Source organism: Salarias fasciatus, chromosome 11 (assembly GCF_902148845.1).
Source record: "Salarias fasciatus chromosome 11, fSalaFa1.1, whole genome shotgun sequence".
Classification (NCBI taxonomy): Eukaryota; Metazoa; Chordata; class Actinopteri; order Blenniiformes; family Blenniidae; genus Salarias; species Salarias fasciatus.
The window spans coordinates 4,926,065-4,939,885 of NC_043755.1; the positions used below are offsets into that span (position 1 = coordinate 4,926,065).

Consider the following 13,821-nt stretch of genomic DNA (forward strand, 5'->3'; position numbering starts at 1 on the left):
CCTCGAGCCCGGCATGCACCGCGGCGGGTCCCCGGAAGTGTCCGCGTGCAGGGTCCTCCTCACGCCGTGGACGCTTCAGCGGAGCTGCCGTGGGGTCTGTGCCGTGGGGGTCCCGAAACTGTTCCGTGGGAAAGGTTTGTTTAAACTTTATCAGTTCTACATCTTCATCCCGACGACATGATGCTCACGTGCTCCCTTCTCTGTCCAAAGCACTCAGTGTTGTCTTGTCTCTGTGTCCAGGAGTAGAGACTACACCTCTCTGTCAAAGAGGGAACCGTTTACTTTATTAGCCGCTTCAGAGTAAAAAAAGTGACAGTTAAACCTGAACGCATCCTAACTCAAGCCGCATTAACCATGACACAAAACCGCTCTTCATTCCTCCTAACTTTCCATTTCTTTTTGATTTTGCTTGCACCATTCACAGCTCGATAACAAATTTGACGCGTTGCTGTAGTAATAAATAATAAAAGTAAGCCACACCATTAATGGTTGGCTCTGCTCTTTGTTATAGCATTGTTTGCACTTCAGTCACCTTTTCTCAGTGCAAAGCCTGTCACAGGAATCCTTGTATGACCCTTGTTCATTCATATCATTAATGATTGCTGATGGGAAATATGTGGCACCATGCAATTCCAGTTCCTTATTTTATTATCATTACTCCTAACTTTTTGTTTCCATTTCCTTTTTGTTGTTAGAGCAAGCGGGGTGTTGACTGCCAATAACTAATATTGGTCACTTCACGCTCTTAGATCACGGCTAAATCATAAAGATCTGTGACATAAATGTCCATGGAAGTCAGAAAAGAGTTTAATATTAAGAGGGTTTATTTCAACTATATTAAATTAAAAATAGCTGCTCATATTCATTTTGAACTTCAAGAGAAGTTTCAGAAGGACCACAAATGGCTGGAAAAGTGAATTGGTTCTTAAAAAAACAACTGGAAGGATATTTTGCAATCATGTAGAGTCATTGTAAAAAAAGAAAAACAACATTTATGTCATGTGCCTGAACTATTCACACATTTTGAGACATCACTGTGTTTCTTGGGCAATTAGAGCATCCAAATACACATAAACTCCTTGTTTCCCCTGCAGGTTTGAATCATTTAGGAATGTACCATCATGCTGTGGCTTTTTTTTTAATGAGATGTATTTTAAGTAAAATGCAATGCTGTTAATTTCAGTGACAGAAAGGTTTCTTTTGATGGATGATACATGTTGACTGTTGTGCTAATACAGGTTTGAACACCTAAAGCCACTCTTTGTTTTTCCAGGCTTTTCTTCTTTGTGTTCTTCATGTTTTTTCTTCCTCTTCTTTATTTGTGCAGATGACTTCCCAGGAGGTGCGTCTGTGTGGCCTTCTGCTCCGGGAGCACTTTGGAGAGGTGGTGGAGAAAGTGGGAACGCACCTGCTCAGGAGCGGGTCACAAAACTTAAGAACCATCCTTCATGAAACTGACGTCTCCCTGAAACTGGTAACACACACACACACACACACACACACACACACACACACACACACACACACACATACACACACACACACACACGTCCCCACTTGTTTTAGTTTAGACTTATAACAGTGAATTCAGGATAATGCATATTTAATAACCCTCAGATATTCAAAGTTATTCTGGAAAAAGGAAATCAGGCCTCATTTATTGCATTTTTTTTCTATATTTGTGCAACCATAAAATAAAATAAATCAATCTTGAATGTAATTTTGATCCGAAGAGGATTAAAAAAAAAATTAGAACAATGCTCAGTCCAGCTTCATATCTGCTGCACAGACCTGACTGCTGTTTGGCAACACACAGCTTCAGCTGGGATTGTTGTTTTCACACTGATAATAAAATGCAGTGTTGGCGGATAAACTCATGCTGCTGTGATTCACAAGTGAAACAATGCCAAGACTGAGCTTATATAAAGCTCATATAGTGATCAGCTCTGTATATTGTGCGGTTTTTACACAGTGCTGAAAGCTTAGTTTTGTCTTTTCATTGCTGAACGGTCATTAAAATGTTCAGTTATGCAGTATTGTGTGTATTTTACCTGTTTCTTTAAAGAGTTAAAATGGGTGTTTGTTTTTTCTTCTCCTCCAGGTGAAGAAGTCTTTGTGTGTGCTGGTTCAGCATGGACTCTGTTTGTACAGGCCGGGCCGTAAAGGACCCGGGAGCCCCACAGAGTACGACACCAGCTCCCATCTCATCCTGAGGATTTTGCGTTACCCCCGCTACATCTACACGGCCAAAACGCTGTACGGGGACACGGGGGAGCTGATCGTAGAGGAGCTGCTACAGAGAGGCCACATGACGCTGAGCAGCACGGTGAAGTCGGTGGCAGACCGTCTCACGCAGAACATGGAGGGTCAGTGTTTCAGCGTAGTGAGGCCTTGACGTCAGCGCTTAATTTCATGAAACAGCAGGTTTCTCTCTGTTCTCTGTGCAGAGGGGCGCAGCATGGATTACAGTGAAGTGTCTTCCGCCTTCTCCAAACTGGTGGAGACCCATTTCCTGCAGCGCTGTCCTCCGGCCGCAGCAGCAGCAGTGAAGGACAGCAGCAGTCCGGCTGCAGGTGGGCCTCCTGCCGTCCCCGGTACTCCTTCTACCCCGGTCAGTGCTGCCCCGCCCACCCCGGAGAGCTTCCCCGACTGCTACAAAGTGCCTGACGTGAAGCTCTTTGGGCGAGGAAAGCGCCAGCTGGCGAGCGAGGACGGGGAGGAGCAAAGGAGCGCCAAGAGGGCGAGAATGGATTCATCGGTGGGTCTCACTACTCTAAACTCTGTACTGTCATGTCGCTCACGTGTTTTGGTTTGTTTCCATCTTGTGAGACCTTCTTCCCTCTGTTTTCTTCTGCGCAGGCTCACGGTGACGAGGGGATTTACTGGCAGGTGAATTTTGAGCGTTTCCATCAGCACTTTAGAGACCAGGCCATCATCAGCGCTGTGGCCAACAAGCTGGACCAGGTCAGGCTCACGCTGACGCTTCAAAAAAACAGTTCACCATGGTTTAGAATTCTTTTTCCAAAGACTGAGATTATAGGTTTAGAATATTTTTAATGTATTATCAAATGTCTGTTGGTTATTTCTTCAATCCATAACATCTTAAGATTTTATTTTTGCATTGTATGGTTGTATAAACATTTTTATAGTTATTTTCGTATTTCATTGGATCTTTCTCTGAACTGTCAGACGAGCAGTGAAATCGTGAGAACCATGCTGAGGATGAGTGAGGTGACGACCTCGCCCACAGCAGCCTGCACAAAGCCGCTCTCCGCCAACGAGATCTTCAGGTCCCTCCCGGTTGGCTACAACATCGGCAGACCCATCTTAGACCAGTACCTCACCCTGCTGGTGGACGACCCGGTAAACGCCCCCGACCACATGATGCACAGAGTTTAACTGTGATTTCATGAAATCAGAAGGATTTTCTCATCTTTTTATGTTTTTTTTTTTTTTCTTCTTCTCTTCAGATGGAGTTTGTGGGGAAGGCTGGTGAAAGCGGAGGAGGGATGTTTGTTGTCAGTATCCTTTCAAACGGTTCATTACATTTCAACATGTGGAACATGAAGAGAAGTTGCTTTTCTCAGTCGGACACACAGATCTGCACAAATCGCTGGCGAACTTAGCGCGAGCCACGCTCGAGTCTGCGGTCCAGGAGAGGTGAGTCGCTGTTCGGCGGCACCGTGCCGTCCCGTCGACGGAGAACTTCCTAATTCACCGTCTCGGATTCTCATCAGATTTGGCTCCCGGTCCGCCCGCATCTTCCGTCTGTTGCTGCGGAAACGCCACCTGGAGCAGAAGCAGGTGGAGGATTTCGCCATGATTCCCGCCAAGGAGGCGAAGGACATGTTGTACACGCTGCTTTCACAGAACCTGGTGCAGCTGCAGGTATTACAGGGCTGGTAAACAACACTTGCTTTTTTTTGAGCAAATCACACAACAGAGCTGATGAGTAACTGGATGAAAAGGAACAGAAATTAGAAGTGAAGTTCTGACTTCTCCTTTTTTTTTTTTTTTTAAATCTTTTGTCATTAATCGGATGAGATCTTTTAAAAGCTGACTTGGCAATATGTCTGACTCTGTTTTCTGAATCACAGCTCAGATAATTGTTTAAAGTGCCCATTTGGCAGTTTGTCTGACGAGACTTGATGGTTTGTGCCAAAGTTTAAAATAAAATCTGATCCACCTTCGCTTCCTCCGTCAACAACTGTTATATTTATTTCAGGAAGTCCCAAAGACCCCGGACTACGCTCCGTCTCGCACCTTCTATCTTTACACTGTTAATCAGCTCCCGACGGCCCGGATGCTGCTGCAGAACTGTTTCAAGGTACGACAGAGGCCGTTCAGAGCTCTGGACGAAAGGAAACTACAAATTACAGGCTCGCTTTTACTCATCGTGCTGCTTCTGTCGTGCTTCTGGTTATTTTTGTTGTTAGACGGTGGCCAATCTCATAGAGCGACGACTGTTCGAGACCAAAGAGAGCAAGTGAGTCGCTCTTGAGTTGTTATTTATTTGTAGGCCAGTTAATTTCACCCGATCGACGTTCAGATTCTTTCCACGGATCAGAAGAGTGATCAGGTTTGTTTGGTTCGCAGGCGCCTCCTGGAGAAATCTCAGCGAATCGAAGCCATCCTGGCCTCTCTGCAGGCCAGTGGCGCCGAGCCAGAGCAGCTGACCGAGGTGGAGGAGATGATCACGGCTCCCGAAAAGCAGCAGCTCGATTCCTTAAAGCTTCACGTTAACAAGTAGGAGCTCAAGATTAAAATCCTGGTTCTGCTGCTGAGAACGCACCAAATTAATCTGTTTATGTTCCTGCAGTTTGCAACGCAAACATTCATACCATGAGTAGGCGCTTTATTTATTCGCAATTAATTATTTCCTTGTTTACGCATTTTATTTTCTCTATTACTGTTCTCAACACGACAAGGACCATATTCTTTTTCCATATTTTGACTGAGCACACACACTGGAACTGAAATGAAAGGTTTAAAATGTCTTTAAGTGCAAACCTGCAGAGACTATTTGCACAGAACGACACATGAACCGACTCTCTTCCTCTTCTCGCCAGGTTAGATTCAGCAGAAAACCAAGTCGATGAAACCATCTTTCTTCTGGAGTCCTACGTCAACTCCACCATCGCATCCAGCTGAGTCAGATTTACCAGTGTGACACTTCCCACTTTGAACTTCTTCTTTTTTTTTTCCCCATGAATGTTTTATAGTTTTTAGGTTTGGATGTTTCTGTTAAAGGAGGAAAAATAAAATCTGAAATGAAGTTGTATGACTGTTCTCATTTCGGGGGTCAGCAATGAGTAACCAGAGATCAGATCTGTAAAAATGTTTTAATTACATTAAAGAACAAACAAAAAAAAAAACTGTAGGAACAAGTGATTGAATTATAAAACCATGAAAATGCCTGTAAGTTAAATAGAAGAGCCTGTGGTTTAATACAATTTCCTTAAAAAAAAAAAAAAAAAGATTATTTACATAAGTGCCCCCGACCCTGGAAATAGTGGGCAGTGCATTTCTGTTGGACCCTGGAGATGCTGGCTTTGGTCCGGAGCGTCCTGTTGAATCTGCGTCTGGAGTCCCGTCCCCGGACGGCCTCTGTGCGCGGTAGGAGGCCGACTCCACTCATGGTGATGAAGCACTGCTGTCACGGCAGTGAAAGTGTTGCTCAGTCCTCGTGGTTTTCGTCCTCTCCTCTGTGTTTACGTGTGAAGAATCCAAGCTAAGAGGAAGATTGAATTCCTGTTATGGCATTCTCGTCATTTCATAAAAGAAGCAGTGAGTTAAAACTCTGACGCGGCTTACCTTCCATAGTATAAATATAATGAGGGCTAGAAGCAGTAAACCTCCTATGATGCTGCCAATCAGGATCCAGAGCGAGATGGGAATAGCTCGGCCCTTCAGCACCTCCAGAACCGTCTAACGAGGAGGGAAACGAGATCAGGGGAAGACAAGCGATTTCTTCATTTTGCCTCTGGAGTGCGTCTGCAGCCTTACCTCCCTCCAGACTGTTGCTGATCCCAGAGTGATGAGGTTAGTCTCCTGGGCCGCCAGGCGATAGGCGCCTATTATCTTCACTGACTTATATTTGGCCTGGGGAACGAGAGACGGACGTCGTGACCGATGCTTCTGTCACGGGACGGATGTCTTGAGCATCTGCTGTGTGACTCACTTGTCTGAAAAAGTCGTCGTGGACCCTGCGGCTGACGCGGACGACGGCGGCCTGGCCTCTCAGGAGCTGCTGGACTTCACACACGATCTCGATGCACCAGGACCTGCTGCAGTTCTGCATACGGACACAGATGAACCTTATTAACAGGCACGGTGACGATGTGGAGTTCGACAGCTCTGATGCAACGAGGAGTTCCTGCCTCACCAGCACGTCATTCTGCTGCATGTCCTCCGGGTGGAGCGGCCGCACATCCCTCTGCTTGGCCTTCAGCTGGACGGGATCACTCACGATGCTGCAGTTCACTCCTGTGGCCTGCAGGCAGGTTTAAATAAGTCAGACCTGAGACGGAAATCTGACTTGAAGCGCGCAGAAGTGCTGCTCACGTTGTAGGAGAAGACTTCGGTGACGGTCATGAAGACTCGGTCTCCTGCAGCCACGGCAGGAAGATGCAGCCGCAGCTCCAGGTTACTCACAGAGTAGCAGCCCAGATTCTGCAACTACAACCAGGCCACAGGTGCATTTGAAAAAAAAAAGTATTAGGTAATTTATTTTAAATGTTTTTGGTTTAGAAATTATTGACATGAAACAAAAACCAAAAAAAAAATCCCATAATATTCTATTTCAATGCATCTTTACCCTGAGGTGTGTGTGAAACTCTGGTCCGATTGCTTCTGACACTGTCCGCGTCGGGTGGACCTCGTAACGGTTCAGATTAGAATCGCTGCCCAGAAAAAGGATGAAAAGAGAACAAGACACGTCCGTTGGTACAAAGGAAAGCTATTTTTAAAATGATCTTATGGAATCGGCCTATACAGCTTTGAGCAGACAAACCTGCTGACAAACAGATCTGGTTCATACTGAACGAAGCTCTGCAGCTGCACACTGTTGTCCCCCAAAGTCTCCTCTCGCTCAACACTGTCACTGCGAGACACACACACACACACAAACACACACACACACACAGCTCAGAGGACGAAGCAAGGTCAGGGACTTTACTTTGAATCTGCTTGAAATTAAAACAGAATAAAATTAAGCAAATTACAAAACCTTCTTAATATATTTGCATTTGAAATTAAAATTCATATTGAGAGTAAAAATGAATGAAATGAGATCCGTGTGTTTCAGGTCTGCAGTTTTTTTGTGCTTCGTGTTGCACGGCTACCTGGCAGCGTTCAGCTTCATTTGCACTCGACTGTGCAAAGACGTGCAGCTGAACTCAAACTCCAGCATGAAGTTCACCTACAAACACACCAGAAAAAAGAGAGAAGGACCTGACAAAGCTGCACATTCCACCTGGAGGAAGTGAAGTAGGAGTGGGCTGAGTCAGGACAGCGCTGGAGCTGTTTCCTCAGAGCGGACGTACCTTCGACTGAGAGCGAAACACCGGGTAGCTGACGTTACACGAGTGGCTGTTGGAGCCCAGCGCCGTGCACTCGATCTTGAAGTGGGCATCCTCCTACGATGGAGGAACATGGAGGTAATGAAAGAGGACCTGCCAGACACACGTGAGGCCGCGTGTGTTTTCCGGCGACTGTGTGATTTACCCGAATGCTCAGGCTGGAGAAGTGGAGGTTGCGTGAGTAGTGCAGCGTCAGGCTTGTGTTGTAGGCGTTTTCCAGTCTGTTCTGGAGCTGCACCTCCACCGCCAGACGCCTACGAGGGCTGCGAATCACATAAGGCTTCTGTCTGTGGAGAAAAACACAAAGAGAGCTCAGCAGCACCGAACAACCGACGACATGTAAAGGGTTGAAGAACAGGTCGGATGGTTTGTACCTGGTTCCAGAGACGTCCATGTGAGCCTGCAGCACCAGGTCTGTGGTGCAAACATCGTCCTCGCCACAGTCTTTGAAGAAAGGGATCTGGAAGTGGAGGGACAGCAGGTCTTATATTGTTCATATTAGGGAAGAATAATGCAAAGCGGAAGTGTGAGTTCAGCCAGGGGGTAAAGTGACTCACGCCTCTGATCAAGATAATCATGAATATAAGCAAACAAAAAAGAACATTTCAGGGAAGCTGAGTTCACTCACTGATTTCTTGACCGTGGTGGGCCAGCCCTCGTCTAGCACCGGCCCGCTCTCTGTGTTGTTGATCTTAAACCGCAGTGAGAAGCTGATGGGACGGATGTAATCTGCTGTGTCCTGTATTGATGGAACAAAAACACGTTAAATGTGTAATCCTCTTCTTCTCCTTTGACTGAAAGGAAAGACATGCGATGTGTGTGTAGCAACACTCACGTAGACATGGAAAGGCAGATTGTAGCAGCGAGTCTTTCCCGTCTGGACGGGAAGTGTCAGCTGGGTCTGTCTGTGTGAGCTGTCATCGAACAGCGCTCGCGCGGACAGCTTCCTGTCATCCAACATGGCCGACACCCACAAATCTGAGGGGGAACGAGCCATGGAGGCAGAAGATGAGCGCTTTGAGGAGAATCATTAAACCGCTGAATGTGAAACTTATGAAATGATAAAAAGGTTCGACCGAAGCTGCTGCTGTGAGGTCCGGGGGAGCGGGAGACGACCGTGAAGCAGGCGGTGGCGTTCAGACAGGCGGAGTCTCTGCCTCCCCTCTGGCAGGTCTTCTGAATGACGTTGATGGAGTGCGGCTGGAAGGACAGAGTCACGTTGATCTGGACGATGCTTCGGGAACTGCAGAGAGGACGGAGCAAACAGAAGTAAACATCCCCGCGACAATGTGCAAGTGGAATATTCTGGTCATCTTTTTAAATTTAGAATAGAAGCACTCCTAAATTTCCTGAGAAAGGCTGATGACCCTCTCTGATTTGCAAAAACACTGCTGGACACACAGTCGCCCAGGTCTGTGCTAAATTCTACAAAGTAGCTTTAAACTTTGACATGTGCAGATCTAATTTTGACGTTCTGGCCACAAATCAAATCCTCTCTGTGTAACGGTTTTCCTTCTGTCCACCCACCTGAGCAGCACCGCGCTTCCTTGTGCTCCCACTGCCAAATCTAACAGGCCATCTCCATCCAAGTCCAACCGGGCGCTCAGACTGCGGCCAAAATACTGCAGGGAGGGGGAGACTGTTGACCCCGGTATACGCTGTGAGCGGGGAAGGAAGTGCAGAATAAAAAAAAAACAACTGAGATTAGCTTGTTCTCAACTTATGCATCAGTGAGCCTGTCATGCAGATCAAAGGAGGGCTACCTGTTTGTAACTGTGGGTAATGTAGATGCCGTCACCATGGAACACATAGATGGCCCCCCGGTGTTCGTCCTCCAGCGGGGCTCCCACCAGCAGGTCGGTGAAGCCGTCATGGTTCAGATCCGGAGCAGCTGCCAGAGCATAACCAAACCTGGCATCCTGGGATTTCTCCTCTGATTTCAGTGTACCATTGGACACAAACACCTCCTCCTTGGAGCAAGAGAGAGGAGTTGATGGTAAGAACAGAAAACCTTTAGAGATGAACAGTAATGCCGCCGCTGTCTTACCCCACTGAGGGTGTAGATGTAGACTTTTCCAGCCTCCTTGTTTCCTGAGCCGAGGTACATCGGAGCGGCGACCAGAAGGACGTCGGTGATGCCGTCCTGGTCGATATCCAGCCCACACACCTCGCTGCCATAGTAAGAGCCGATCTGAAGGAGAGACACATGCGGTGTCATTTTACTGCCAGTAGGTGGAGGCCTTGCTTTACTGTCAGCCATGACACTCTTTCACAAAAAACCTGAGTGGATGGAGATGAGAGAAAAGCAATAAAACAAGATGTTCACCTGTTCTCCGTTCAGCGCTTGAACTATGTTGACGTCTCCATCGTCACTCAGCTCAAACAGGATGACTTTGCCTTTGTGTTTGAACCGAGGAGCCCCGGCGACGTACAGCGTCCTCCAGTCACCGACCATCACAGATGAAACAGTGTAGCCTGGAAACGCAAATAAATACACATCATCCGGGACTGAAACCTCCTCCACCGCCTTAAAGAAACTCTAATACTGGAGCTGGATGTTTGTATCTAAAACTCAGGACAATAAAAAACATCTTTGATTTTAACTGCCAATCGAAGCAACGGACATGTGGTGAGGCTGGTGCTAAATTACAAGTATTTAATCCCTGGAACAGTTAAAAGATGGGTTCAGGATTTCATATGTTTTTTCAAAAACAATCAGCAGTTTGTGTGAAATCAGCTCCTACAGAAAAACTCCATGTCACAGAAACAACCGGATCATGAGCCATGTTTAGTGGGTACCTAGATAAGCGGCGTGATTTTTGAGCTCCAGCGGAAACTCGCTCTCGAAGGCCTCTCTGGGTGGCATGATTGGTCCTTTGATCCCTTCCTTCAAGACTCCGCCATCCCAGTCGTACGCACCCACCATCCCGAACAGAATGCCGTCCTGTCCAGACAGAGCGGGGCGTGGATGAGAACCGGGTGACACCGACGCAGAAGCTTCAGATCTTGAGCTTACCTCCAGCGTGTGCGTGGAGAAGCCGATCTGAGACATCTCCATGTGGAAGGAGCTCTGGTTGTAGCCCAGGGTGCCTGGAGGTGGACGACAGCTCAGTGACGCTGACTCATCGTTTCTCTCTGCACGTCCCCTCCCTTCCCCTTCCTTCCTCTCCCTGTCGGGGTGGGATTCCCAGCAGCCTCGCCCTGAGGACTGGAGGTGGCAGACGCTTCCTTTTGCTCCAGCCTCTTCCTCTCTGATGTCCCTCAAGCTTTCTGGGAGGCACGGCGTTTCATCGGCCTTCCTCTCACATCCCCGCAGCTGCTGACAGCCGTACACTCCCTCCACCCAATTTTCTTTTAATCTTTTAAACTGCCAGATGTACCTGAACTGACTCATTAGTTTATAAAAATCACCTTCCAGAGTGAAGATGCGGTCTCCCAGAGCGTCCACGATGTCGTTGAGCGCAGCTTCATCGGTCACATTGAAGAAGTATTTATCATCGGGGTCGCTGGCGATATACTTGATCTCACTGATGAATGTTTCGGGGTCCTGCTGTCTTCGGATGTAGTGGCCCAGAACCTGAATCCCAGAGCGGGAGGAAAAATAACAAACATTTCAGAAAGAGAAAATATGGTAAAGAAATAAGCAGGTAGCAGAGGGTCAATAACTTCTCCATGTTTCTGATGGAAAGTGATGTTTAATGAAGCAAAAAGCAGAAGAAAGAACATGTAGCAGCTGTATGAAGTGATCAAGCAATACGTGAAGGTAACAAATTGAGCAGAAAACATAAGATGAGGAGGAAATGACAGCTCCCGGAGGTCTGCAAACGAGGAGCGCAGGCCTCGCCAAGAGGTGAAGAGATGACAGACGCTGAAGATGAACGGCAGCAGAAACAGAGTATGGCTTAACGCCTGAAGTACAAATGAGAAAATTCCATAAGAGAAACCAAACCCGAGAATCCCCCGCTGCCAAGCAAACTAAGGAAATCCTCTGTTTTCAAATGGCAGGAGACGGAGAGGGGAGCAGTGTGTAACGTCAGGAGAGTCCACCTTCAAACATTAGGATCTTACAGACGCTGAAAAATTCCACTCGGTCTGTCAACGGCTGCGGCCGTTAGCTTCGACTTAACCAGTAACAGATGAAAGAGGAACTAAAAGAGTTAACAATAAAATCAAGAGAATCCTGTTGAAAAATAAAGCATGATTTCTGTGATGAGTGTGGAAAATATAGAATGTATTAAAAAGTTCTGCTCCCGGACTGAACTGATTACTCACAAACACACGTCTTCAGTGTGTCACTGATGGATAAAACAGTCGCAGGTCTCCCCTGTGGGCCATTTTCACTGCATGCTCGTGCATGCACGTGCACACGCAGCACAGAGAGCAATGTCTAAACATGGCTGCTGGTACAAGAAGTAATCACCTGTCATCACTTTGAGTTTCTGAACAAACATTCAACCACAGAGACCACCTCATGCTTTACTCATCTTTTCCTGTTTGTTCCTCTTCTCCTTTAGGGCACAGAGCCTTTTCGACCCATATCTCAAGTTTCTGTTTTTACTTCTTTTTATTAAATAGCACGTGATTTTTAACAAAAGGGATTTTTGTTGCATAAATGAACCATAACACCATATCTGAGCACAAAACAAAGTTATTTGTTCTCTAATTTTGCAGATGTTTCATGATTAAGTAGCTAAAAATAATTTCTGGTATTATATACGTGTCACTGAAAAAGCTATAAATCTTTCTGACACACTGAGACAGTTCAACACAAGTTTCCTACAATGCAATGCAGTGTTAAACTCAACAAAGGCTGCTGAGCGTGCCCCCAAAGTGTGTGCTGCAACTTGTTTATTGGTTTTATGGGGTTTATGGTCACACATTTTACAATCAGGTCCATGAATTGGAAGCATGAGACTGTTTTTCTCAAGGAAACGGGACAAAATATGAGCATTTATGACCGTTTATAAGAAGTTTATCACTTAAGTCCCAGAAATCCTACACAAGCAGCACCCGTTATTTCAAATCTTCTGCTATAGTCATTAACTCATCTATGTTAGTTTGGAAAACGAGGAAGTTAACTCATGTGGTTACACATGGTCACTATTAAAGGGGTGAAAGAACAATTGTATTTCCAAGTGTCTTAAAGTCCAAGTCTTAAAATGACTCTCTCTACTCAGATCAACAAACATGTCTGCTTGGACAAATGTTTGCTTCACTCTAGTCATATTTAATAGATACCAGTGGAATTTTTTTCCATCATTTGGATGAATTGATACTTTTGGATCAGAAGGAATTGATTCTATTGATTCAGGAAGATTCAGAAAAACATTTTTTAAAGGATTCCAGATACTGTTTCCTACTTACTCCTATTTACATATTGTAATTTGTCATGGAATTTCAAGTCAATGGCTGTGAACAGGAACTAGCAGGCAGCACAGAGAAACACAGACGGGAGGTGGCTTTCCAGATTGAAACGCTAATCAGACAGGCTTGTCTGTGGAAAGGATAGTGGCCCCCCTGCCGGGGTGGCGGGGGTGCGGGATTTTTCCCACTTTTTGTGGAATAAGCACAGACAAACAAAACTATTCAGTTACCACTTTATTTTAATCAAGTTTTTTTTAGAGCAAAGAGACATGATAAAAAGGAGGAAAAACAACAAAGTCAGAGTTACACGTGTATTCATATAAAGAAATTGCTTAAATATTATTCCCACCACCGCACAATCAAAAGAGGGTAGCATCATTTTCTTTTGAAACCAAACTGATCCATTTGTTCTGTTTTCCTCCTAGGTCAGTTCTGTTTCTAGAGAAAGATATCTTTTTTTTGTTAAATAATCCTTTAACTATGTTTACTGTTTCATGCTGAGAGATTCAGCTTTATCCAAGTTCTTACTATGACTTCTTTTTTACAGGCAATAAATAAACTCTTACAGAAGTACCAATCACTCATGGCAAATATTTTGTCCTTCATTACACTCAGATACAAAAGCACAAAAAAACTTTTCCCCCCAAAAAATCGAATTTAAGGACATGTCCAGAAAACCTGGGAATGATTGGCGCTCGAGCACTTCCATGTCCCTCTGTCTCTTGCATGTCAGGGAAAACAGAACTTTGCTCATCAGGAAGGATTTCTCCTTCCTCCTCCTCGGTAAGAGTTTGATCCTGGGCGAATGTAAAAAAGAAATCAATATCAAATCAAACAAATCAATAAACAATGTTATTACGTTAGAGCAATGCACAGT

General features: G+C 45.7%; 2 protein-coding genes across 3 annotated transcripts in view; one reads left to right on the forward strand and one right to left on the reverse strand.

Annotated features, from left to right (window-relative positions):
- The first annotated feature begins 37 nt into the window (after positions 1 to 37).
- On the forward strand, positions 38 to 5,266 carry polr3c (polymerase (RNA) III (DNA directed) polypeptide C). Its single transcript, XM_030103256.1, has 13 exons — positions 38 to 134; positions 1,328 to 1,474; positions 2,102 to 2,366; positions 2,448 to 2,758; positions 2,860 to 2,964; positions 3,190 to 3,363; positions 3,471 to 3,522; positions 3,600 to 3,660; positions 3,738 to 3,888; positions 4,226 to 4,327; positions 4,437 to 4,486; positions 4,597 to 4,746; positions 5,070 to 5,266. Exons 2-13 carry the CDS (start codon positions 1,328 to 1,330, stop codon positions 5,149 to 5,151), a joined length of 1,650 nt encoding a protein of 549 aa, XP_029959116.1. The 5' UTR covers positions 38 to 134; the 3' UTR covers positions 5,152 to 5,266.
- A 68-nt stretch (positions 5,267 to 5,334) lies between these two features.
- The window catches only part of itga10 (integrin, alpha 10), a 30,758-nt gene continuing 22,271 nt past the window's right edge, over positions 5,335 to 13,821 (reverse strand). Inside the window, exons 9-30 of one of the 2 annotated variants that reach the window (XM_030103255.1) lie at positions 10,992 to 11,157; positions 10,597 to 10,670; positions 10,380 to 10,524; positions 9,907 to 10,055; positions 9,628 to 9,771; positions 9,344 to 9,550; positions 9,108 to 9,238; positions 8,657 to 8,823; positions 8,416 to 8,558; positions 8,209 to 8,319; positions 7,955 to 8,040; positions 7,726 to 7,867; positions 7,545 to 7,637; positions 7,344 to 7,420; positions 7,013 to 7,102; positions 6,818 to 6,902; positions 6,565 to 6,678; positions 6,386 to 6,493; positions 6,182 to 6,295; positions 6,007 to 6,102; positions 5,815 to 5,928; positions 5,335 to 5,731 (exon numbers count right to left, since the gene is read on the reverse strand). In XM_030103255.1, coding sequence (XP_029959115.1) covers positions 5,678 to 5,731; positions 5,815 to 5,928; positions 6,007 to 6,102; positions 6,182 to 6,295; positions 6,386 to 6,493; positions 6,565 to 6,678; positions 6,818 to 6,902; positions 7,013 to 7,102; positions 7,344 to 7,420; positions 7,545 to 7,637; positions 7,726 to 7,867; positions 7,955 to 8,040; positions 8,209 to 8,319; positions 8,416 to 8,558; positions 8,657 to 8,823; positions 9,108 to 9,238; positions 9,344 to 9,550; positions 9,628 to 9,771; positions 9,907 to 10,055; positions 10,380 to 10,524; positions 10,597 to 10,670; positions 10,992 to 11,157 — 2,610 coding nt within the window. In that variant the 3' untranslated portion in view covers positions 5,335 to 5,677. Of the gene's footprint in view, positions 5,732 to 5,814; positions 5,929 to 6,006; positions 6,103 to 6,181; positions 6,296 to 6,385; positions 6,494 to 6,564; positions 6,679 to 6,817; positions 6,903 to 7,012; positions 7,103 to 7,343; positions 7,421 to 7,544; positions 7,638 to 7,725; positions 8,041 to 8,208; positions 8,320 to 8,415; positions 8,559 to 8,656; positions 8,824 to 9,107; positions 9,239 to 9,343; positions 9,551 to 9,627; positions 9,772 to 9,906; positions 10,056 to 10,379; positions 10,525 to 10,596; positions 10,671 to 10,991; positions 11,158 to 13,821 lie in introns of both variants that reach the window. The other variant, XM_030103254.1, reaches the window with a different exon arrangement.

What these genes read in the sequence shown, in the direction of transcription:
- polr3c (XM_030103256.1), top strand. Translation starts at nt 1,328, where the DNA reads ATGACTTCCCAGGAGGTGCGTCTGTGTGGCCTTCTGCTCCGGGAGCAC. An exon ending in TTCGAGACCAAAGAGAGCAA is followed by an intron (nt 4,487 to 4,596) that starts GTGAGTCGCTCT and finishes TTTGGTTCGCAG; the next exon opens with GCGCCTCCTGGAGAAATCTC. An exon ending in TTAAAGCTTCACGTTAACAA is followed by an intron (nt 4,747 to 5,069) that starts GTAGGAGCTCAA and finishes TCTTCTCGCCAG; the next exon opens with GTTAGATTCAGCAGAAAACC.